Raw genomic sequence first — 21,258 nt, 5'->3', positions numbered from 1 at the left:
AAGAAGAGAAGAACTTCAAGAGAGATCAGCCACTGCGAGGGAACATGGACTTTCTTGTTTGGTGGTAACGCACTGCCCTCTTGTGGTCATACGGACTAACGCAGTATGGTTTATTTCTCGTAGATCTAACTCACACCACCTGGACATGAGTGTCAGAGACCTACCTCACCACTTGGGGGCACCACCTCCTCTCATCTCCCCCAGACCCAGCCAGCGAGACCACCCTCCTAATCCTCCCACCACTCTGTGGAACCCTGCCTCCCTCATCGACTCTCCCTCGCACACACGTCGAGGGTACGACCCGCCGAACCGCGCTCCCCCGGGGCTAATGAAGCCTGAGCGGAGCGAGGAGGGGCACAGGAGGCCAGAGTGCCCAGAGAGAGGCCCTCCTCCACGTACACATGCCCTCCTCGAACCTGGTGCCTTCCTCACGGATATGGAGAAGTCGACGCAGAGCATTCTGAACCAGCGGAGGGCCTCTCTCTGTGTCTCTGGCCCCTGCGGAGAGCCCCGGGGCCCTAAAAGAGCAGGCTCTCCCATCAGGGCCACCCTGCAGAGCCCTGGTCGCGCCACAGAGTCCGGGATGGTGTACGACCAGGCACTGCAGCAGCACAGGAAACTCCTTAGCAAGCTGGACTTGGAGGAGAAGAGACGTAGGGAGGCCAGAGACAAGGGTAAGGACCGGACACACAAGGCAGAGAGACTAACAGAGTCATGTAGTCAGTCATGTGGTCAGTATCTAACACATGTTTGGAGGTTATAGTTTAAAGTAAGTTCAGTCGTTTTATTAAAGATCTTTGACTATTTCTTACTTACCCAAAACCAAGCCAGTGCAATCAAAAACAGTTAGAATAAGTTATCGTTCCATTCAAGAATAGGTTTTGCGTAAGATTCGTCTGCTCCCCCATCTCACTGTAGGTGAAAAGCTGTCATTGCTGTGCGTATCTTATGCCGTGTTTCAGGTTATTATCACAACGACTCCTCTGATGAGAGCGATGAAGAGGAGATGCGAGCCCACCTCCAGAGAGTGGCGAAGCAGCCCCCTCTCAAACTGGACCAGTCGAAGAAGGTGCCCTGTCCGCCCGCTACCGCCACACCGCTCCGCCGCTTCCGTACGCGGCTGACTTCTCTCCGTCTCCCCTCCGCAGAAACTGGACTTCCTGAGCGTGTTCGGCCTCACCACTCTCTCCCAACGCGACAAGCTACTGGAGAGGAAGAGGAGGAAGAGGAGGAGGATGATGAAGGAGCGCAGCCCCTCCCCAGGGCCAGCGCAGGGCAAGCGTCAGACACCTTGGACGGCTGCCCGCCCCCTCACCACGCGCTACTCTCCCGAAGAGATGGACAGGGGGCCCGAATTAGAGGACAAGAAACACTTCCTCAATATGTTCAACCTCAACCATGTCAGCACAGAGCAAAGGATAGGTTTGTACACACACGCGCACACACACACACACACACACACACACACACACACACACACACATCAGTATATCTACAGGCACTCGTATACGTATCTGTGTTTTCTATTATGCACTGTGAGTTTGGCCTAAACTTTTTTTCCTTTCCGACTCCAGAGAAAGAGAAAGTAGTAAATTTGCTAAATGCCATTAAACAGAAAGCGGTGACTCTCGACACACTGCGATATGCCACAGACACACCCTGCTCCAGTCCCCCTGTAGCTTCTGGTAATAGCCACACGCTTATATATCTCTATCCTCTCTAGAAGGCCTACTATTAATAGTATTTTTAAAATCCATAATAAATTGTCTATTGTTATTAATATATTATTATTATGTTAATATTACTATGTTCCGCATTATTATTAAAGAATATTATTATATTGATAATTTTCCTGCATAAGTTATTTTAAAGTTTCATTTCTTTCTGACATTCTAATCATCAGTGTGCGTGCATCTGTGCTCCTTCACAGATCTTGCGGTGCGTTCCACTCCCTGCCAGTCGAATGGCGTGACCTGCCCAGATTCGCCGCGGCCCCCCTCGACACCCGGTCCTCACAGGCCCCTGCACCCTGACCTCCACAGACCCCCATCTGAGCCTCCACACCCTAAAGAGCCTCCTCCACTAGCCCCTCTCCACAGCCAGGCTCACTATGGAGAGGCTCACCCCAACAGGAGGCCCCCTGGCCTGCAGGCCAACGGCAGGCCCGCCCCCGGCGCGCCCAGGGAGCGCGGCCCCGTGCCAAACGGACTGAGCAGCGGGGCCCGGCCCTGGGAGAGCCTCAGCGCTGAGGAGTTCGCCCAGCACTTCCACCAATCCGTGCTGCAGTCCACGCAGAAATCCAAGCAGAAGCACAAAGGCAAGGACCAGGCTCATTATCATTAATTAATTCAATTATTGTTATTATTATTAATAATAATAAAAACAATACATTCGATTTATATAGCACTTTTTAAGAACCCCAAAATGTTCACAATTACAGATATACAATGCTAGAGGCATCAGAAAACACAATATACATAAATAATAATATTGAGTTAATGGAATTGAATAAGACATGGAAAGAGTACAGTGGACCGTCAGGCTAAATTAAGCCTGGGGAAGGTAAGAATCGAGGGGAAAGGGCATGTTGTAAGGTTGGAATTAAATATGGAGGTAGAAGTAGACTACCAGACACACATCTAGAGAGAGTGCCAGAGGCGTGGTGCACATCTGGAAAATGCTCAGTCACCGAAGCTGTGAAGTTTGGATGTAGGAACAGTGAGGAGTCCAGCAGAAGACCTGAGAGAACGAGTGGGTTTGGCGTGAACACGAAGGTCAGACAGATAAGGTGGAGTGAACTTGTTAAGAACTTGAGAAGTTGTACGTGACAAGGAGGATTTTGAAATGTAGATGGCAGTGGCGTAGGTTTCATTTCAACTCTGGGGCTCACACCACCCAACCTAACACATTATATTAGTGTGAGCAGGAAGTACTATACACGTCCCCCCCAAAAAAGACCCCACAGCCATGGTGTGGGGTACTTAACAGAAAGCCAGCGGATATCCTGTAAGATGGGAGTAATGCGCAGTTGTGCGACCGGGTGGGTGAGTGAGAAGACCAGTAGAGAGATGAGCTTGCGCCAGCTAGGAGAGAGTTGCAGTAGTCCAGGCTGACAGAGATGAAAGCATGAATGAAAGATTCAGTGGCGGATTAAGAGAGGAATGGTTGCACGTTATGTAGGTGAAAGAAGGAAGTTTTACCAGGAGCGCTGATGTGGGCATCAATTGAAAGAGTTCTGAGTGACTGAGTGGTGGGTGTTTAATTGATTTAATCCTGAGACAGATCTGGGTTATCATCCGTCTAGCCATGAAAATCCAATTTGAATTGACGTATGATATGTCTGAGGAGGAGTATGTAGATGATAAACAGGAAGGGTCCCAGGACTGTGCCTTGTGGGACCCCTTGAGTGACAACAGAGATGGATGTGTGTCCAGAGTGTGATAAATTGCTTGCTGTCAGTTAGGTAGGAGGTGAACCAGTGCAGGGCAGATTCATCAATGCCAAGTTCACAGAGCCTTGAGAAGAAAAAAGTGACATGCATTGTAAAAGGCACTTAGGTCAAACAGTATTAGGATACTAAGTGCACCCTTATCTGCAGACAGAACAATGGCATTGATGACCTTAACCAGACTGGAATGGTTAAAAAAGATTGAGTGTGAAACTAGGCTTGGAGTTGACTGGCAACTGCCCGTTAAAGGAGTTTGGGAGAAAAAAAAATTGAAGCTTAGAAATGGCACAGTAGTTAAGATTAGATGTGCCAAGGCCAAGCTTTTCAAGTATAGGGGTAACTGCAGTGATCTGGTGGGCAGAGGGAACTTGGCCAAGCAGCAGTGATTTATTGATGATAGCTGCGGGCTAGGGCAGAAATTAGAGAGCAGGTGGTAGTTTTCAAAGTTGTAATGATGATGTATAACCAACAAAAGAAGAATCAACAGTTGGAAAGCAGGACAAAGGTAGGTGGACATTGCTGGCTGAAGGAAGGAACACGACAGTAAATAAGAGACTTCTGTGGTGGTAAAACTCCAGGAGTTGGTTATGTTAGACATTTTGTCATTAAAGAAGTGTAGGAAATAATTACAGAGTTCAGAAGAGGCCGTATATAAGTGTATGTTCAGGGGGTTTGAATACTTTAGCAAAAGACATGGCAGGTGTTGAAAAGACATGGCAGGTGTTGAAAAGACATGGCAGGTGTTCATTGTTGGAGCTGTTAAAAACCTGGAGAGATGGGTTCAGCTTTGCCGTGCGTAAAGCTTCCCTTCATAACACGTGATTCATTAGTGTAGCGAGGACAGGAAGTCGTAAAAGAGACAGATTTCGTTTTCATGGGAGCCAAGACATTAAAAGATTCAGAGAGAGCAACATTAAGCAGTGCAGCGTGTTATTCAGGAGCTGGTGGGGCAGTATCGAGGGGACCAACAGGCTGAGCTTTGCGGAATGATATGTGTTGTTAGAATGATGAGGTACTACGGGAGCAACTGTGCTCAGAGAGGGGAAAGGGAACAGGGCAGACGGACACTAAATCAAGAGCGTGACCTTTAGCGTGGGTGGGAAATCAACGTTATGTGTGAGATGGAAACAGAATAAAACGAGCAGGGGAAATTGAACTGGCAACTGTGAGCGGTTCAGATAATTCAGAGGGGAAAGATGAACTAGGTTTTTGAGGGTGACAAAGTAATAAGGCAGTCAGAGAACAAGATATTCAAAAGATGTTACAGTTGTAAGACTAAACTCCATAATGTTTATTTTGTTAGCGGAATGGAGCTTGCAGATGTAATTAAAATTCGGTGGGGTCGTCTGCTTTAGAACGTAAATGTCACCAGCTCGTTGCCATGTTTCAGTTGTGGTATTCGGTTGTGTTGTGGTATAAGTGCTGAGATCCCAGCATGTCACCTGCAGATATGTGACTAGAGTGTTGTGTTGTTTCACCAGGTGTCCCTGGACTGGCTGAGTCCAACCATAAGGTTAACAACTCCATGCGCTATAACCCTCCAGACCACCAGGGGCCACCGAGCAAGTTGCCTTACTCTTACACCAACGGCCACTCCTGCTACTCCCCAGCCCACCGTGGGCCTTCAGGGTTGAGTGACGAGCACTCTGCTGAGGAAGAGTCCAGCGAGGAAGACAACAATGACGAAGAAGAGTCTTACAGTCCCAAATGGAAGGGTATCGAGGCCATATTCGAAGCATATCAGGAGTACGCAGCTGGTGAGTTCCACAATCAAGACATCAGAGAAGGAAACATGAACTTTTTGTTCATGACCAGGCAAAGAACGTCATTTCCTACTGACAAACTCACAAATCTCTGTCCATTCTCAGAGAGAAGTCTAGAGAGTGAGGTTCTGCAGACCGAGTGCAGGAGGCTGGAAGCTCAACACTATCATCTGAGTGTGACAGCCGATCAGCTCTCTGTCAGTATGGGGGTAAGGTTCAGTGATTTACCTTTTAATTCTCTCTTTCTGGTCATCCCAGGCGTTTAAAAATATGTAGTTTAATGCTCTTCGTCTCGGGTCTCGATTGCGTCTCTTTGTTCGGTCACCAGGAGCTGTTGGCGCAGAGGCAGAGGCTGGCACTGGAGAGAGAGCGCATGCACGCTCAACTCGAGCACTTCCGGAGGTGCTTGGTACTGCCCACAGGGCACTTGCGCAGGGGCCACTATAAGGGACTTCCCCCGAGGTGACCGCACACGCCCTGCTGACGCACGGTCAGGGGTCTGGGCGAGCAGAGCCCGGCTCCTTGGCTCCTTTGGGGCGAGAGTCCTGCACTCAAGGATGAGGAAGAGAAGGGGATATAAAGAGGAAACTGTAATAGCTGCTCAGTGCAGCAGAGGAGCAACTGGCTGTAGATGCACTCGCTAGAAGTGAGGGTATAATTGGACAGTCTTGGAGTTGCACAATGGTATAATAGCATAAAACAGGACGCTGTCTGATGTATGACACAGTAACTAGCACTGGCAAGCTTATCTGCTGTCCCTACTGCCAGACACTGCAAACACCAAATTCCTCTATGAAAAAAGCATCCAATCATCCGCCTGCTGCACAATCCCAAACTGGAGCGACTGAGAGTGAGAACCAATGACAAAGGAGTAGGTTCAGGGAAACAGCCAACCAGTGACTTGAGGACTGCGAACAAAGTCCTCAATAGCTTAGGCTTACATCCTTCTTCCACTTGACACTCGCAATGCACTTAAAAATGAACTCTGATCCCTCTTCTACTGAAACTGCAGCACAGAAGGACTTTAAAAGGGGAGGACTCGATATGTTTTATTACTGATTTTAGGAAGTTTTGAAATTTGAATATTATAGCTTCAAAATCTGATGTATATATCGTTAAAACAGAGTTTTGTATGATTTTAGTATTTAGTTTGATTATTTTACTATTATAAAGCCTGCCATTTTGAAATTGTAATGCTTTTTATGGGGGAAAACGAATCATAGGGCATGTCTGCTGGACAGGACGGGAGAGGCGAAGCAGGAAAAAGGAGGACGAGAGGACAAAAGGATTTAAACTCTGACGAGTGCAGCCTGCCCTCCACTACTGCCCAGTCCTATGCTTGCCATCAGTGAGGTCTGATCATCCTCTGCCCGAGCAGCCAACGATCCACGCGTTGTCATTTGAGCCGATCACTTATCCTTACATAACTGCGTAGGGTCGGCGTTCACTCACGGCCCAAAGATGCCACAGGGACATTTCGCGTATTCTCCTCCAGTATAACCTTTGCGACAGCCCTTAGAAACAGTCCCCCACTCCAGAGGATACAGTCTGAAGTGCCACAGTATTTGTAATGCTATTTCCTCCACTGATATTGTTAAAGGAGCACTTACATGAGACACTGCACGAAAGCTACTGAAGTGGGTCAGGAAGAGACCGCAGCGTAACGTTTACAAACAGTGTGTTCTGGCCACAGAGAACGCTTTGGTGAACTCTTCCCAACATGCACTAAAAGAAAACGCAGCCTAAAGCCTAAAAAACCAAAAAAGAAGTCTAAACACAATTCATTATGATGACTGGACAAACATCTGGAAGTCAAACTCTGAATCATGTTGAAAATATAAAGCGTTACCGCAACTAGTTAGTGTATTGAGGCTGCAGGCAAGGAGCACATAAAATGACGTACCAGACCCCCCCTTTTTAATGCTGTGAAATGTTTTTATTGTACCTTTTTCTTTGAATGAAGTGTAAGGTAATATATTACTTGTTGAATGTAGTAATAGTAATTTATGAATATATTGCTGTAAGAGCAGGCAAAAGAAAGTAAAAGCTGGGAAAATAGGCAGATGACATTGGATTATTCATACAAATGCAGTCATTGGCTCATCTACAAAATGCAAATTAAGAGTTCACCAGAGATGCTGTACATTGACATGATCTGTAGCTTTTATTTTGAAATATGATTCTATATAACAATATAATTTCTGCTTTGGAGAAAAATTCCAGTTCTACATTTCTAATGTACCAGGAGAAATCATGGATCTTTCCTCTCTGGAGCACGGTTTTGTTTTTAATGGCCAGACGTCAGCAGAAAATAATAAAGTAATACTTTTCATTTACGCACTTCCAGTTTAAAATATTATTCAGTCTTTATGTTCAACAGTTTTAAATACACAGCACTTCACCCTTCTCCTGCCATAAGCATTCTGTTTGCTGAAACCTTCAAGACTGGAAACAAACAACATTAAACAGATCTTGATCCTTCACACAAGTTAGTCATTTAACATGAAACATACAATAAACATATAATAATCTTGTACAAGGCGCATTTATAAATGGCAGTTCTGTTCTGCAATTTCCACCTTGGTCAAAGTAAACACAGTGAAATGCAGTTAAGTTGTAGACTACTGTCCCACAATGTACTACAAATGTATGAACTGTCACCAGATAGCAAAAGTAGATGACCATTAGATGACCAGTGATCATCAGTCAACGTTACAGTAAATATGCTCGGGTAAAGACTAAAATAATCTCTCCTATGGTAACGTTTGTGTAAACCTAGTGTACAATGCAAATCTGCTAAAGCGATTGTCGAATACGAACAGTTAGTGAACGGGATGCTTGGGAATAGTGATGATTAGGATGACGACGTAAGTGTATTATGACTGTGTTTAATTCATGACTGGACTGTAAGGCACAGCGGCTTTAACAGCTGCAGTCCAACACCGTTCAGTGGTGATACGGAGGATGTGCGGTATAAGTAAACGGACCCATTCAGAAGACCTGCAAAATCAAGCATCAAATGCAAAAAAAAAATCCGTTTACTGAGGAAAAGAACGAACAAAACAAAATCAATCAACTTCTGAAACCCAGTTTCCTTAACAAAGAAACTCTAATACTCTAATGACATTATACTGTGAAAGATTAGAACTCCAGTCCATCAGGCAGTGTACTTAGACTGTGTGTTTGTGTGTTTTATTTTCCTAAAGTGTGAATCAAACACGACTATCAGTTAATATGTTCATTTCCCAAGTGCTTTACTGATTGGTATGGGAGAGATCTCTTACTTATGCCTTGTGTGTACACACACAGACACACACTCACCCTTCTCATCCTATGTTCAAAATCATACACAATTCACATTGCATAGTGATTTTCAGTAATTTTACAAAGCGCTGAGACACAGGGAACAAAACAAATGAAAACAAGCTCTTAATAACGACTGATAATGGGAGCACAGGTAGGGCAGCGTGTCACGCCTCCAGCGAAGAGTCTTGGAGTCCAGGCCTAGCTTCACTGCTCTACATCTGTAGTCCAGGGTTCACATATACTTGAACGCTACTGAGGTGAACTCTCCGCTGTTTGCGTCACACAGATGTAGGGTCTTCTCCTGTACCCGCCCGGTTTGTCTCTGAGGCCTAAAGAAAGATCCTCACTCTTCAGATTGTGTTCCACGTGTCCGGTTTGGGAGCTGTCATGTCGCACGTTCACCACAAGATGGCAACGTCTACCAGCACCAAGTGCTTGGATCGTCCTATAGTAATATTCCACGGCTGAAGAAAACCAACAGTAGCCATCGTTCCTATGCTGAGACGCACGCTCAGTGCCACGTGACTCTCTACGGGCTCGGTCCCCTACGCGTCTCTGTGTCCTGCGTACAGGTGCCCCACTTTCACTGGAAGGCTACAGCTGCTGAGACTCCTCCTCTGCGGAGGCGGGGCTGCCGGCCTGGGGCCGGCCTGAGACCCCGGCCTGGGGCCGGCCTGAGCCCCCAGCCCGGGCCGCCTCGCGCACGAGACTGTCCGAGTCAGGCACCTCGGCGGGGGCTTCGTAAATGGGTGGCTCTCTCTCACTGGAGCGGTCAGCATCAGGAGGATACGGGGGAGGCGGGAGGTCAAACCACGGAGGTCGACTGCAGGAGGAAAATAAATTTTAGTGCCTTAAAAAAAAAAAAAAAAAAAAAAAAAACAGGGAAAAAAGAGGATGGAAAACTGGGGAAAAAAATATAGAAATTGAAAGAATCAGCAAGATCCTTCTCCTTCTTCAGTCAATATCAGCTTCGGCTCACTTTAAAACCTTTGGCATTATTACAGTGCATTGTAGTGCATCGCTCTTTACTACATTTAGCTGACGCTTTTATCCAAAGTGACTTACAATTATGACTGAGTACAGCTTGAGCAATTGCGGGTTGCGGGCCTTGCTCAGGGCCCCAACAGTGGTCACTTGGCAGTGGTGGGGCTTGAACCAGCAACCTACCTGACATCCAGCACGGCCTGCGAGTACGAGGGAGGGGAGTCTAGCGGAGCTCCTCGGGCATACAGGGTCCCCGTGAGCAGCTGCAGGCTCTGCCCCGAGCTGAAGGGGCCCGAGGAGGAGACGAGCGGGAGGCGCGGGCCAGCGGCGTGCACAGGGCCCCTGTCCACGATCACCAGCCTGGAAAGGAGCAGGGGCTGCTGCTGCTGCTGCTGTTGGTGGTGGTGGTGGTGGTGGTGCTGTTGGTGGTGGTGGTGGTTGTGGTGGTGGGGGCCCCCGCGGGAGGCGCGGGGTAGCAGCACGCTCCTCTTCCGCTGGTGGTGCAGCACCAGGGCCAAGAGCGACACCACCAGGACGAAGACGACAGCGCTGCCTATGACTGCGTAGGTGATGCTGGGGTAGTAGCGCAGGCGGTAGTCCAGCGTCACAAAGTCCTGCCCCGGAGACTCTGCGGGGGGCAGACAGGACAGACACGCATGACGTACAGTACTTGAGTGGGAAATAAACGTGCTCGTTTTGAAGAGCTGCCGTTTTTCCGAGGAAAAGAAAACAAAAAGGAAGATATGGAGAAAGTAGGTCCCTCCTTACAAAATCCATTTTCAGTTGGTCTTCACACTGAAGTCCACGGTCATAAATCTTGCCAAGGAAAAGTCAATTAAATCTAGTTTAGATAATGCCAAAGCCTGTTATTCCTCTGTTATTACATACTGCAAAACTGTGTGATAACACAATAAAACAAGAAGAATCAGTTAACTGTGTCATCTTAGTTGATAACAGGAGCAGACAGAAGAGACATTAAGAAGAATGAATAACTTTTATTTGTTTCACAGGACGCCGGGCTATCTCGCTCTCTCTCAGACTGAGCACTGGTCCCAACAGCAATACACAGAGAAAGGAAACTTGTGTAATTATTTCTGCAAGAACAGACTCAGAGGTGCCTCTGTGTGACAGACACTGGTGCCAGGCAACTCTGAAAAGCGCCTGACAGCCAGCAAGAGAGACAGGAACAAAAGGAGCTCCTAATTCAGCAGGAGAGGGAATGTTATTAGGTGTAGAGAGATAGAGAAGGACTGAGAGAGAAGGACAGGGGGAGCGAGAGAAAAGATTACAGTTAATTACAGTGTGTGGTAGAAGCTCCTTTTTTCTCCTGAACTGCTAGAAGCCAGAGCTACAGAGAGGGAGGGAGGGAGGGAGAGAGAGAGAGAGAAATAGAGGTAGACAAAGAGATAGAGGGAACTAGAGAGAGGGAGAGAGAGAGAGAGAGAGAGAGAGATAGAGGGAGAGAGAGGGAACTAGAGAGAAGCACTAGCTCTGACTGCTGGTGAAGAATTTGATGTATTCATTTCAACCACAGTTGCTACAGCTCATGCACTGTGCATAAACATGAAATGTGTTGAATCAGTTTCATGACTGACGATACAAATGTGTGTATATAAGTGTGTGTGTGTGTGTGTGTGTGTGCGTGTGTGTATAAGCCTGAAGGAGTGTGTGTGTGTGTGTGTGTGTGTGTATAAGCCTGAAGGAGTGTGTGTGTGTGTGTGTGTATAAGCCTAAAGGGGTGTGCTCACCTGAGGCAAAACCAGTTAAACCCACTGACCCTCTCTCAGATCACAAAGAGACCTTCCACAGGCATTAGAAAGGGAAGGGATTAGAAAATGGCCATCCTCCTCCCCCTTCCCTGTGAAACTCCAGTCACTTTAATCAGACAGGAGTGTTTCCCCTCCTCCCCTCCAGCTTTCACTGCTAATTCACTGCACATGGAGATACCATGCAGCTCAGAGTGGGAACATGACAGTCAAAAGAGTACTCTGAGAAGATTATGCTCTCAATAAAACACACAAACACAAACACACACACACACACACACGCATTATGTGCACACACAAGCACTCTCTCCTTCTCTTCTCAACTCCAGCTGTCCAAGAGTTGTTACTCCGTCATGCTTTCCAGCAGTGGCGTTCTACGGAGCGCTGCTACACACTCGCTGGCTTATCACGAGCTCCTTACGGGATGTGACTGCTTCAGTGTGGGCCTGGAGTTCTACTCTAATGGTGCACTCGGCAGCTTCCTTAACAGAAATAAGGGGGGGGGGGGGGGGTGAGCTTTCATCATGGAACACTAAGCCTGCCGTTAGCCACAGCCTGTAAGAGGCAGCTTACCTACAGCAGGTTTGTTACTGCACCCATGAAGGAACAGAAACATGTCTCTCTCTCACAACAGCAGCAAAACAACTGTGAGAAGTGTCACATTTTCTTTGCTCATATCTGTATCCTTGAGAAAGCGAGAGGTAGTTCCTTCGTTACACTAGGTTTTTTTTGTTTCCAACCCCCTCCCCACCCCACCCTCAGCTTATCGCTCAGGCCCAGACCCTGCGGTCACGCATCGATTTCTGAAACCCAACCATTCTGAACCCAGTCCTGAAACCCAGCCCTTCTGGAGGTGTGATGCTGGTCTGCTCCCAGCGCTCCAACCGTCAACCACCAGGGCACCGTGTTCCTTGCGGATGAGACTTCCTCTTTGGATTACCTCTTCAGTGCAAGGTGAAAACCCAAGCCTCTGTCCTTGTAATGTGCTGAGCTAGTGGAACAAGCAATAACCATGCGGTGTGTTAAAGCAGGACTCCGGGGGCGTGAGCACAAGTGTCCTTGGGCTGTCTGAGGCTTCAGCATGAGTCAAGCCAGACTTGTCCCAACACGCTAGAGGAGCCAAGTCGCAGTGGCAAAACCCAAAGACGAGGCGTAAAGGCTAAAGACAAAACATTCTGTAGCCTTTAAGCAAGCAGCAATAAACAAAAGCGATTGAGGGTCCTTTAATCACAAATAGTAAACGCAAATGGCGTGAACTGCACATATGGCCGCTAAAATGACGCCGGCAGTTCTGTGCTTCCTCTGCTGGAAAAGTCAGCAGGTGTAGTTCGGTTTGCAGAGCTGGCGACTCTGGTGAAATGTACCTCGCAAGTGAGCTCCATGCAGAAAGGCAGCTCGCCGAAAGCAAACGGTCCAGTGACAGAACTCCGCTCCAGGGGTCGGTCAAGCCTGACGGATCCCTGCCTCAGAACAGGAGCTCCTCACTTCCTCAGCTGGATACCACCAAGGGCCAGAGACACAGTCAGCTAGGCTTCTATTTTCAGCGCGAAGGCGCGATCGCTGCCGCCGCCCGCGTCTTGCCTGGCAAGACGGCGCCGACACTGGGCTCGTCTGTTCTCGACGTCTCACCGATCTACACGACGAGCAACGACCTGCAGTGTGTGTGTATGTGTATGTGTGTGTGTGTGTGTGTGTGCGCGCATTTCCCTATTAGGATGAAAACAATTCTGAACAAAGCGTTTCCGTTACCTCTTAAATGACGAGAGGCGCGAGTGTGAATACAAATAAGGCAAAATGACATTTAGGTCTTAATGTCGCAAAACATGGCCAACTAACACACTGCCTGTTTTAACAAGAGACTGTAAGAATGGGTAACACTGCCTCCGTTACTGCAGTCAGGCTCAAAACCTTTGGACTCCTACGGTGGTTAAGACACATGGTGCCGACTCAGGCGGACAGTATCTTGAACTAAGGCGAGTGTCAGACAGGCAGAGCACTGTGTTCAGTGCCCTCGGTGTTCATGAGATACAGCAGCGGCGTTAAAATGCTAAGATACGACAGACGTTCGGTTAATTGCAGTTAACAGTGTAAATGTATTTGAGCTATAACATACTGGCCACTGAAATGGCTGCACATGCCTCTCTGTCTTATGGCAGTACAGTGGTTGCTTGGATACAATGTTTTTAAAGAGCACTGTCTCTGATTGGACACCTGCGTATGAAAATGGTAATGAGGGCTTTGTCAGATTAGACACTCCTCTTGACATAAAAAAGAGAGCTTTTGGCTCACTCAAAACAAGCTGCGCACACACACACACACACACACACACACACACACACACACACACACACACACACACACACACACACACACACACACACACAAAATTCTGCCACACAGAAAACAATATTTATAGGTGGAAGGTTCAATGATTTTGAGCAGAAGTTCTCAGCATAAAGACTTGATATAAAAACACATCATTACTCTATGAGAATGAATAAATGAATGAATACATAACTAAATACATACATACATTGTGTACTCACCATAGTAAGAAGTACTAAGAGCCTAATTGAAAGTCATTGATGAACTGAACCTGAACGTACTCTGACCAGCAGGGGGCAGCACATCACCATGTACAGTGTGGGTGTTTATAACAGGGGGTCTGCCATTTGCTTACAGAACCTTCAGACTTAACTATACGATCCTCTTACACTCCCATCACACACACACACACACACACACACACACACACACACACACACACACACACACACACACACTGCATAGCACTTCAGGATGGAATTCATGGTGAATGATAAAATAAAAGCCAGTCTCTCTCTTAGCCAGCGACATGTCCTGAGCAGTTTGTGTGTGTGTGTGTGTGTGTGTGTGTGTGTGTGTGTGTGTGTGTGAGAGAGTGTGAGAGAGAGAGTGTGTGTGTCTCCCCGCTGTGGTGAGCAGTCCTGAACACACAGCACTCCTGCCGGTGGCCCCGGTATCCCATGCTGCTGCCTCCTGGAGCGGGGCTATTAACACCACCTCAACACCACCAGCGCCTCCAACCTTTTCATGCTCCATCTCTCCTCCATTTGCCCACTCTGTAATAACCTACTCGCTCCACTGAGTGCCACTACCACAGAACTCATAACTCCCTCTCTCCCTCTACACACACACACACACACACACACACTCACTCTCACCACTTGTAACGGTCCATTGAGGGCACTGTCCAGACCCAGTCCCTACACCCTCCACAGGAACAAAAGGAAGGCAGAGGCCCTGTGTCGACGCTGTCAATTACATTCATTCAGAAACTTCAGTTTAGTGCATTCACATAACCAGCAATTAAAGGGAATGTGTGAGGTAATTGGACTTTAGGACTAAAACTTCGACAGAGCAGCAGACTGACTCACTGGCATCGATTCAATTTTGTTCAAGAACAAATAAAGAAGTAAAGAAAGGCTAAAGTCATAGAAGAGCTTCGAATGCTGTGCGCTCTTCTGTTCTTGTGCACTGGCACTGCAGTCCAGTGTGGACACTACTGTCGTCCACAGTTCTTGCGCAAGGAAACTGTGCTGTTGGAAAAGAGAATGTGAGAAGAGAGGAGAGAGGGGGAATGGGTCAAAGGTCAGGCTGGAGCTGTTAGGCTGCTTTGACTACAGAGTTCTCACAGGGGTCTCGTCACCATGGAGATGGAGCATTTGGGCACCGCGGTGGTGAAAGATCTTCATACACATGTGCAAATACACACACACACACACACACACACACACACACACACACACACACACACAAACACACACACACACACACACACACACACACACACACACCTCCTGCTAAAGAGCAATGATTACTCAGGGAGAGGGTATAATTCTTATTCTCACAGCTGTCAACATCAGCTAGACTAATCAAGAGACTTAATGAGACTTACACACGTGTGCGTGCACAGACACACACACACACACACGCACGCACACACACGCACACACTCTCTCTCTCTCTACCAGACTGACTGTGATTGGGAGGGTAGTGCCCTTCTAAAGTTTCCTTATAAAAGCAGCACACTGCTGCCTGCCCCGTCTTCTGCCGTCAGATTCCATTACCCAGAAGCCAATCTTGTTCCGAGATCTAAAAACAAGATGGTTTTTGTTGTTCAGTCACGCATAAAGCAATGTTTCCTTGTCTGGTCCACAAACTGTATCTGAAGAATGAGTAACGGATTTCAGTGTAAACCGTGCTCTTCTGCGCATTCCTGCCCATTTCACCTGCAGATCTCTTTACTGCAACGAGGCCTGATGACGCTGCTCACAAACTGATGCCATGCACAAAACGGGAAGATGCACGGGATGAGAAGGGCCCAGCAACCCAAGCCATGAGCGTGCGCGCACACTCGCACGTTCACTCGCAGACGCACATACACCACTCGCATAATTACACACGTAAGATCATTATTCACGCTCGCACACGAGACCATTATTCACGCTCGCACACACATGCACACACATTATATTATTATTTTCACTATCATAGACATGCCCGACTGACTTAAAACCGAGAGCTAATTGCAGGCGTCTTAAAAGGTTTTGCTGAGCTGGAGGGATAACGACAGGAGGGAAGGAGATGTGTGCTAATCTTCTCGCCTCATAACTGCTCTAGCAGCCTGCTGCTCGCCGCTAGGCTCCCTCTGAGGAGGACATTAGCACCTCTTTTAGCAAGGCGGAGTCAGGACTGGGAGCGTCACCCTGTGCTCCTGTTCGGAAGAGAGGCAGTCCGCCGGCTAAGCGGCAGTCCTGGCTCAAAGCTGCTAGTGTCCATGCGGAAAACCTCAGACACGACGCCATGGGCCAAAGGTTCTCCGGAAGAGAGAGAGAAGCGGGGAGGGGATATCCCAAAAACATTCCAAGCTTGGATAAAATGAGCATGAAGGATGACTGCAGTCTAAGTTACTGAACATCTAACCCAGCTTCCTTCTCATCGCTGCAGAAGACGGGTTCAGAGAAAACGGGGCCATGTGAGACAAGACTAAGCGGAGGCATAATTAGAGGCATGTGTATCGCGGTACAAAAACTGTCCTCCAGAGTTTGGAGAATGACGGTGAACAGTGAGGTGAGACAAGAATGTTTGTTTCACTCCTGTGTGACTCATGTAATGTTGTCACATGATCTGAACGCGCAGAGCTGCCAAGTTTCCACAGCAATCTTCTCTTCTGAGAAAGAGAGAGACAAACATCATGATCTTCCAAAAGAAGCCCAGATTCCTGGAACACACACACACACACACACACTCCTCATCCGTACCTACCTCAGCTTCATCATTACTGCATCAGGGAGTTTCAGCGAGGCACTGAAGGCAGTAGAAAAGCTCACGGAGAATTATGTGCAATAAAATGGAAATTCTACAACATTGATATATCCATTCAAGTCCGGTCCAAATAATTTGATAGTGTTATACAGCCAATTGCACTGTATGGACGTGAGGTATGGAGACCACTCATAGCTAGATGGGACTAGATGGGACAGGAATCACACCAGCAGACCAGCCTCATGCCAGCACTGCTTTAGCTCCAAGTCTAAAGCTAAATCAGATTAAAGCAAAGTAAAAAAGAACTATCTGAAACACAAAATAAATCAGAGTGTTATCGGAGCCTAAACAGAGAGTCAGACTGTCAGACATACGAAGCAGAGGCTGATCGTAACCGAGTGCCGGCTGAGTGACTACAGTTGAGCTATAGAACAGGAAAGAATGTGTGCTCACTGCAGGCCAGGTGAGGCTGAGACAGAGACGCACTTTCTCCTTACTGGGGAAAATGTGAAAACTGATATGACATTTTCACATTAAAAATGCAAACCATAACCCCAAATTTCAGTAACATAACCAAACATGAAAAAACTGCAAATCTTTCTTGCAGCAGGGCAGACATCCAACTCTTGCTGAAAAAATATCAGTGACAGTCAGTCAGCTACAGCTTCCTCTCTCCTTCTCAGAACTACAATACCCCTACAATATACATGTACAACAACCAACACACACACAGAGGCCTCTTTGCTAAACATGTTTACATATTAAGTAGTCATAATTTCTTGTTAATTATTATTAGTTAGAATTATCAAGCACTTTTCTTATAGTCAAGGATGCTTTACAATCAACACTCAGCTTTCACATCCAATCAACACACACACACTGAAGAGAAGCGGCAGCCAATCGCGGAGAGCGTACTCTCAACCGGAAACCACAGCCCCTGGAGACTACGCTGGGCACAGGAACACTGGGTATGCAGTCACACATTCACACCATTACTGAAATCATACCATTAATGCTTTAAAGGCTTGTTAAATGTTATCTAGAATTATTAATAATATTACTATTATTATTGTTGTCTGTGATTTAGCTTTTGTCATTACTACTACTGCTATTATTATTATAACTATTATTATTATTACTACTACTACTACTATTGTGTGAAGTTAAAAATGTATTTATTGTGTTAAATATAAAATCTTTATTTTGTTATTTATTAATACATTTTTATCTATTAAATAATAAAGCGATCTTGAGAGAGAGAGAGAGAGAGAGAGAGAGAGAGAGAGAGAGAGAGAGAGACCTACACCCGGGAAACAATGGCCTAATGAGAAGGCATTTCATTTTGGGAGAGTAAAATGCTTAAGAAAACAATGATAACCGAGAAGAACTGCTTGAAAAAGCCTCCTGGTCGTGACATACAGACAAGACTTTGCTGTCACTGAAACATGCTACACAACTCTCTAAATTACATACATCTCCCTATATTTTATCCTCACGTTCCCACACACACCTACCCACACCCACACCGCCCACATCCTCCAACACACACCTACACACTTCCACCCGCTATCTGTTCCCACACACAGCCCCAGTCTCCCACAAGCAACTGCACACACCCACACACTCCCCCTACACACATCCCCCCATCCTCCAACCCCCCCCACACACACACACCTAGACCCCCTCAAACACACACCTAAACACACCCACATCCATCCTCACAGTCCCACATCAGAACCAACATGTTGCAAGGACATATTCCTCACATTGCACTAAACCCAAGACACTCAGACTAGAGTAAGTACCATTTTTAAATTAGCTGCTTTTGAAATGAGGTTTGTGTTGGTTTGATGCACAGTGGGGACAGCAGCTGTGGTGGGTAAGGGCGTCACGGCTCAGCCGGGGGGCATTCTGGGGTGAGAGAGAGCAGTGCATCTTTTCATAGCCCCCAGTCACACCATGCTCTGATAAACCAAAGCCTGAGCCCACACACTGCCAAGAGTCTTACTTCAGCACAGAGGAAGAGCACGCGCTCTCCCACACACACACACACACACACACACACACACACACACACACACACACACACACACACACACACGTGCCCCCTCCACTTTCCTCAACGTCTCATCAGCTCTGTCTCGACGTGAACAGACATTCTCTCCCCATTAAACCCCCATCTCTGCTGCTGACACTGTGCTAGCCCATGCTTCAACCTCCACACCCCGCCCGTGTCAAATCACCGCTGTACTGCTGCTACACCTAGACTGCCCAGCTCCTGCACTGCGGGCCTCTCTGTACAATCCCTCCACCCAACCCTGGGCGCTTCTACCACACCTCCTTTCTCCATCAGCGGGAGCAGTCCTGCCCGACACACTGCATTTCAGTCGCCATTGCGATATGAACACGTCATATAAACTCGTGGCGAGTGTAAATAAAACGATTTTCCTTATTTGACCTATAAGATGAAGCATTCACACCGTTTGGCCATGCTGGTGTCAATTTGGTCAGCTAGCATAATGGCTGAGGAAGGAGAGGAGATTGAGGGAAAAAGGTTCGTGGGCAGAGTTGACAGCTTCGATGTTTGTAATGGAACTTATTCTAAACGATCGTGTTTCATTTTTATTTATTTAATTAACACACAAGAGATGTTTGTCGAGCGTGGCGGTGCCCCCGCCGGTAGGTGGTGCGCGTTGTCTAGCTTGTTTTGCTTGTTAAACGCCCCCTTTTTTGTTTGCTTGACCGTTGTCGGTTACTTAATGTGATGTTTGCTTTCTTTTGTTCTCATGAGTGCAGTTTTATGTTCGGTTTCTTTTTTTGTTTTATTAAACTCTTAGATGGAGAATCGCGATGCTTCCTGTTTTTTTTTTCCCCTGCACGTTCTACACCCGTGCCATTGAGTTTAGAAGAAAAAGATTTTAATTGGATCAGAAGAAATGAAACTTTAAAAAAAAAAAGTTAAATTGTTTTATTTAAATGAATGTTCTTTTAATTGGTCGTGCATTCATATGCAGTTTGCTGAATAAAAGTTTACATAAATAAAAGCATGTTGGCAGTGCACCTGTTAAAGCAGGAAGACATGGGAAGTGTGTAGCTGGTGCAGCGTTATTAACGGTTATAACGCTGTTTCTCATGGTCTTTGCTGACCTTGGTTACGGTAAATCACTACTCTTTTATTTCTTAAAAGGTGAGCCATGCTAATGTCTTTGGAAATAATTCATGTTAATCCCTGGAAAACACCAAAACTTCCAGTAACCTCCATGTCATTTGTTTGGTTGCAGTTAATGATTTTCTGCCTTATGCTTGTGATATTTTAGCTTTACGTTGCAAGATGGTCTGGGTGTAGGTTTTGCGTTATTGAGGTATAGGCTATATTCATGCACTTTATTCCATCTCTCAAAAAGCTGTTCAGGAATGTTACTTTTAAAACGTTACCTACGGTTAGAAGGTATCCCAACCTTCATGTTTTTTGTAAAACGTAAAAACAACGTAAAATGAAGGGAATCTAGCTATGTAACTCGCCTTATAGCCCCGCTTTTTAGATACTGAGCTTGTTGTACACCACCACTGATGCACGAAGACTGAAACCGCTGCCTGTTACGGTCCGAGAGAGAGAGAGAGAGAGAGAGAGAGAGAGAGAGAGAGAGAGAGAGAGAGAGAGAGAGAGAGAGAGAGAGAGAGAAGCTAGCCAATAAAACAGCGCCACCAGCTGATGCAGCACAGTTTTGCGTGCCCTGGTTTCCTTTAGAGCCTCGCTAGTGAGAAAGTCTTGCACTAACATGACACTTAAATATTTGTTCATTTATCGCAATACATATCGGCACCGTAGTGTTGAACGATGTTATCGCACATCGTAGGTTTTCTTCATATCGTGCAGCCAAGTGAGAGCTACCGCAGATGGGATAGAGCAGGTGGGGACTCTTTGCTCAAGCTTATATTACTGCTCTGAGCCAGCAGCACTGGACCAGATAAAGGTGAAAAACATTCTGCTTTTACCTGGACTTTCAGCCAGCAAATTCAGCGGGCGATAACAAGAGCAAAACAGAGGAGAATCTCGGAGGAGCGTTTCCATTCGTTTCAGTTCTAAGCAGCGGCAAAAGAGCAGATCGTGCAAAGTGAGGCACAAGAGACGCCCGGTCCTCAAGAACTGGCACCGTTGGCTCAAGCAGCAGAGCAAACGGAAACCACGGTAACGCACCCTCATTACTGCTCAGGGCCACCACCCAGCACGACTGGGGTTCTGAACCAACACCTGCGACCACCTGTCTGCAACACACAGCTCACGCTCCAGGTGAATATGCTCATACTACCATAAAAACATGACTTTACAAAAATATTCAAGATTTAACACTGCTCCTGTTTATCTGTTTAAAATACAAAGTTTCATCGTCACCTGATACGGACATTAATTCAACTTATCCGTTCAGTCAAGCGTTTCTGGGGGACATTGTAGGCCACTGACCTACATGTTTCTCCATCTGCCTTTTTCAGTTGTTCAGCGCTCATACTAGTTTTAGCTATGATGGCATCTACCTCTTCTTCCACATGTTATTCACAAAGCACATTTATTTCCTGATCTTAGTTTTTATTGATGACACTGGTTCTATGCAATCAGCTTTTTTCATTCAGCCCTCACAGGCGCACGGTGTGATTGGGCTGCTGATGGTGTTGATTACTTGTGCTC

At 46.7% G+C, this 21,258-nt stretch overlaps 2 protein-coding genes across 11 annotated transcripts in view; one reads left to right on the top strand and one right to left on the bottom strand.

The window, feature by feature from the left end:
- Positions 1 to 7,234, top strand: part of LOC113573145 (genetic suppressor element 1-like) — a 66,381-nt gene extending 59,147 nt beyond the window's left edge. For 8 of the 9 annotated variants that reach the window (XM_081711898.1, XM_027003239.3, XM_035520637.2 and 5 more), the window contains 8 exons: positions 124 to 674; positions 963 to 1,069; positions 1,149 to 1,422; positions 1,575 to 1,685; positions 1,931 to 2,317; positions 4,930 to 5,205; positions 5,317 to 5,420; positions 5,540 to 7,234. In XM_081711898.1, coding sequence (XP_081568024.1) covers positions 124 to 674; positions 963 to 1,069; positions 1,149 to 1,422; positions 1,575 to 1,685; positions 1,931 to 2,317; positions 4,930 to 5,205; positions 5,317 to 5,420; positions 5,540 to 5,677 — 1,948 coding nt within the window. In that variant the 3' untranslated portion in view covers positions 5,678 to 7,234. The remainder of the gene's footprint in view (positions 1 to 123; positions 675 to 962; positions 1,070 to 1,148; positions 1,423 to 1,574; positions 1,686 to 1,930; positions 2,318 to 4,929; positions 5,206 to 5,316; positions 5,421 to 5,539) is intronic. The other variant, XM_081711896.1, reaches the window with a different exon arrangement.
- Positions 7,235 to 7,352: 118 nt separating this feature from the next.
- ldlrad3 (low density lipoprotein receptor class A domain containing 3) overlaps positions 7,353 to 21,258 on the bottom strand; it is a 53,938-nt gene continuing 40,032 nt past the window's right edge. For both annotated transcript variants that reach the window (XM_081711902.1, XM_035520653.2), the window contains 2 exons: positions 9,685 to 10,129; positions 7,353 to 9,340 (listed from right to left, as the gene is read on the bottom strand). In XM_081711902.1, the coding sequence (XP_081568028.1) occupies positions 9,112 to 9,340; positions 9,685 to 10,129 (674 nt within the window). In that variant the 3' untranslated portion in view covers positions 7,353 to 9,111. The remainder of the gene's footprint in view (positions 9,341 to 9,684; positions 10,130 to 21,258) is intronic.

Source organism: Electrophorus electricus, chromosome 4 (genome assembly GCF_041902795.1).
Source record: "Electrophorus electricus isolate QZ-2024a chromosome 4, ASM4190279v1, whole genome shotgun sequence".
In the NCBI taxonomy this organism is placed as follows: Eukaryota; Metazoa; Chordata; class Actinopteri; order Gymnotiformes; family Gymnotidae; genus Electrophorus; species Electrophorus electricus.
This window is presented reverse-complemented; position numbering and strand designations above follow the sequence as displayed.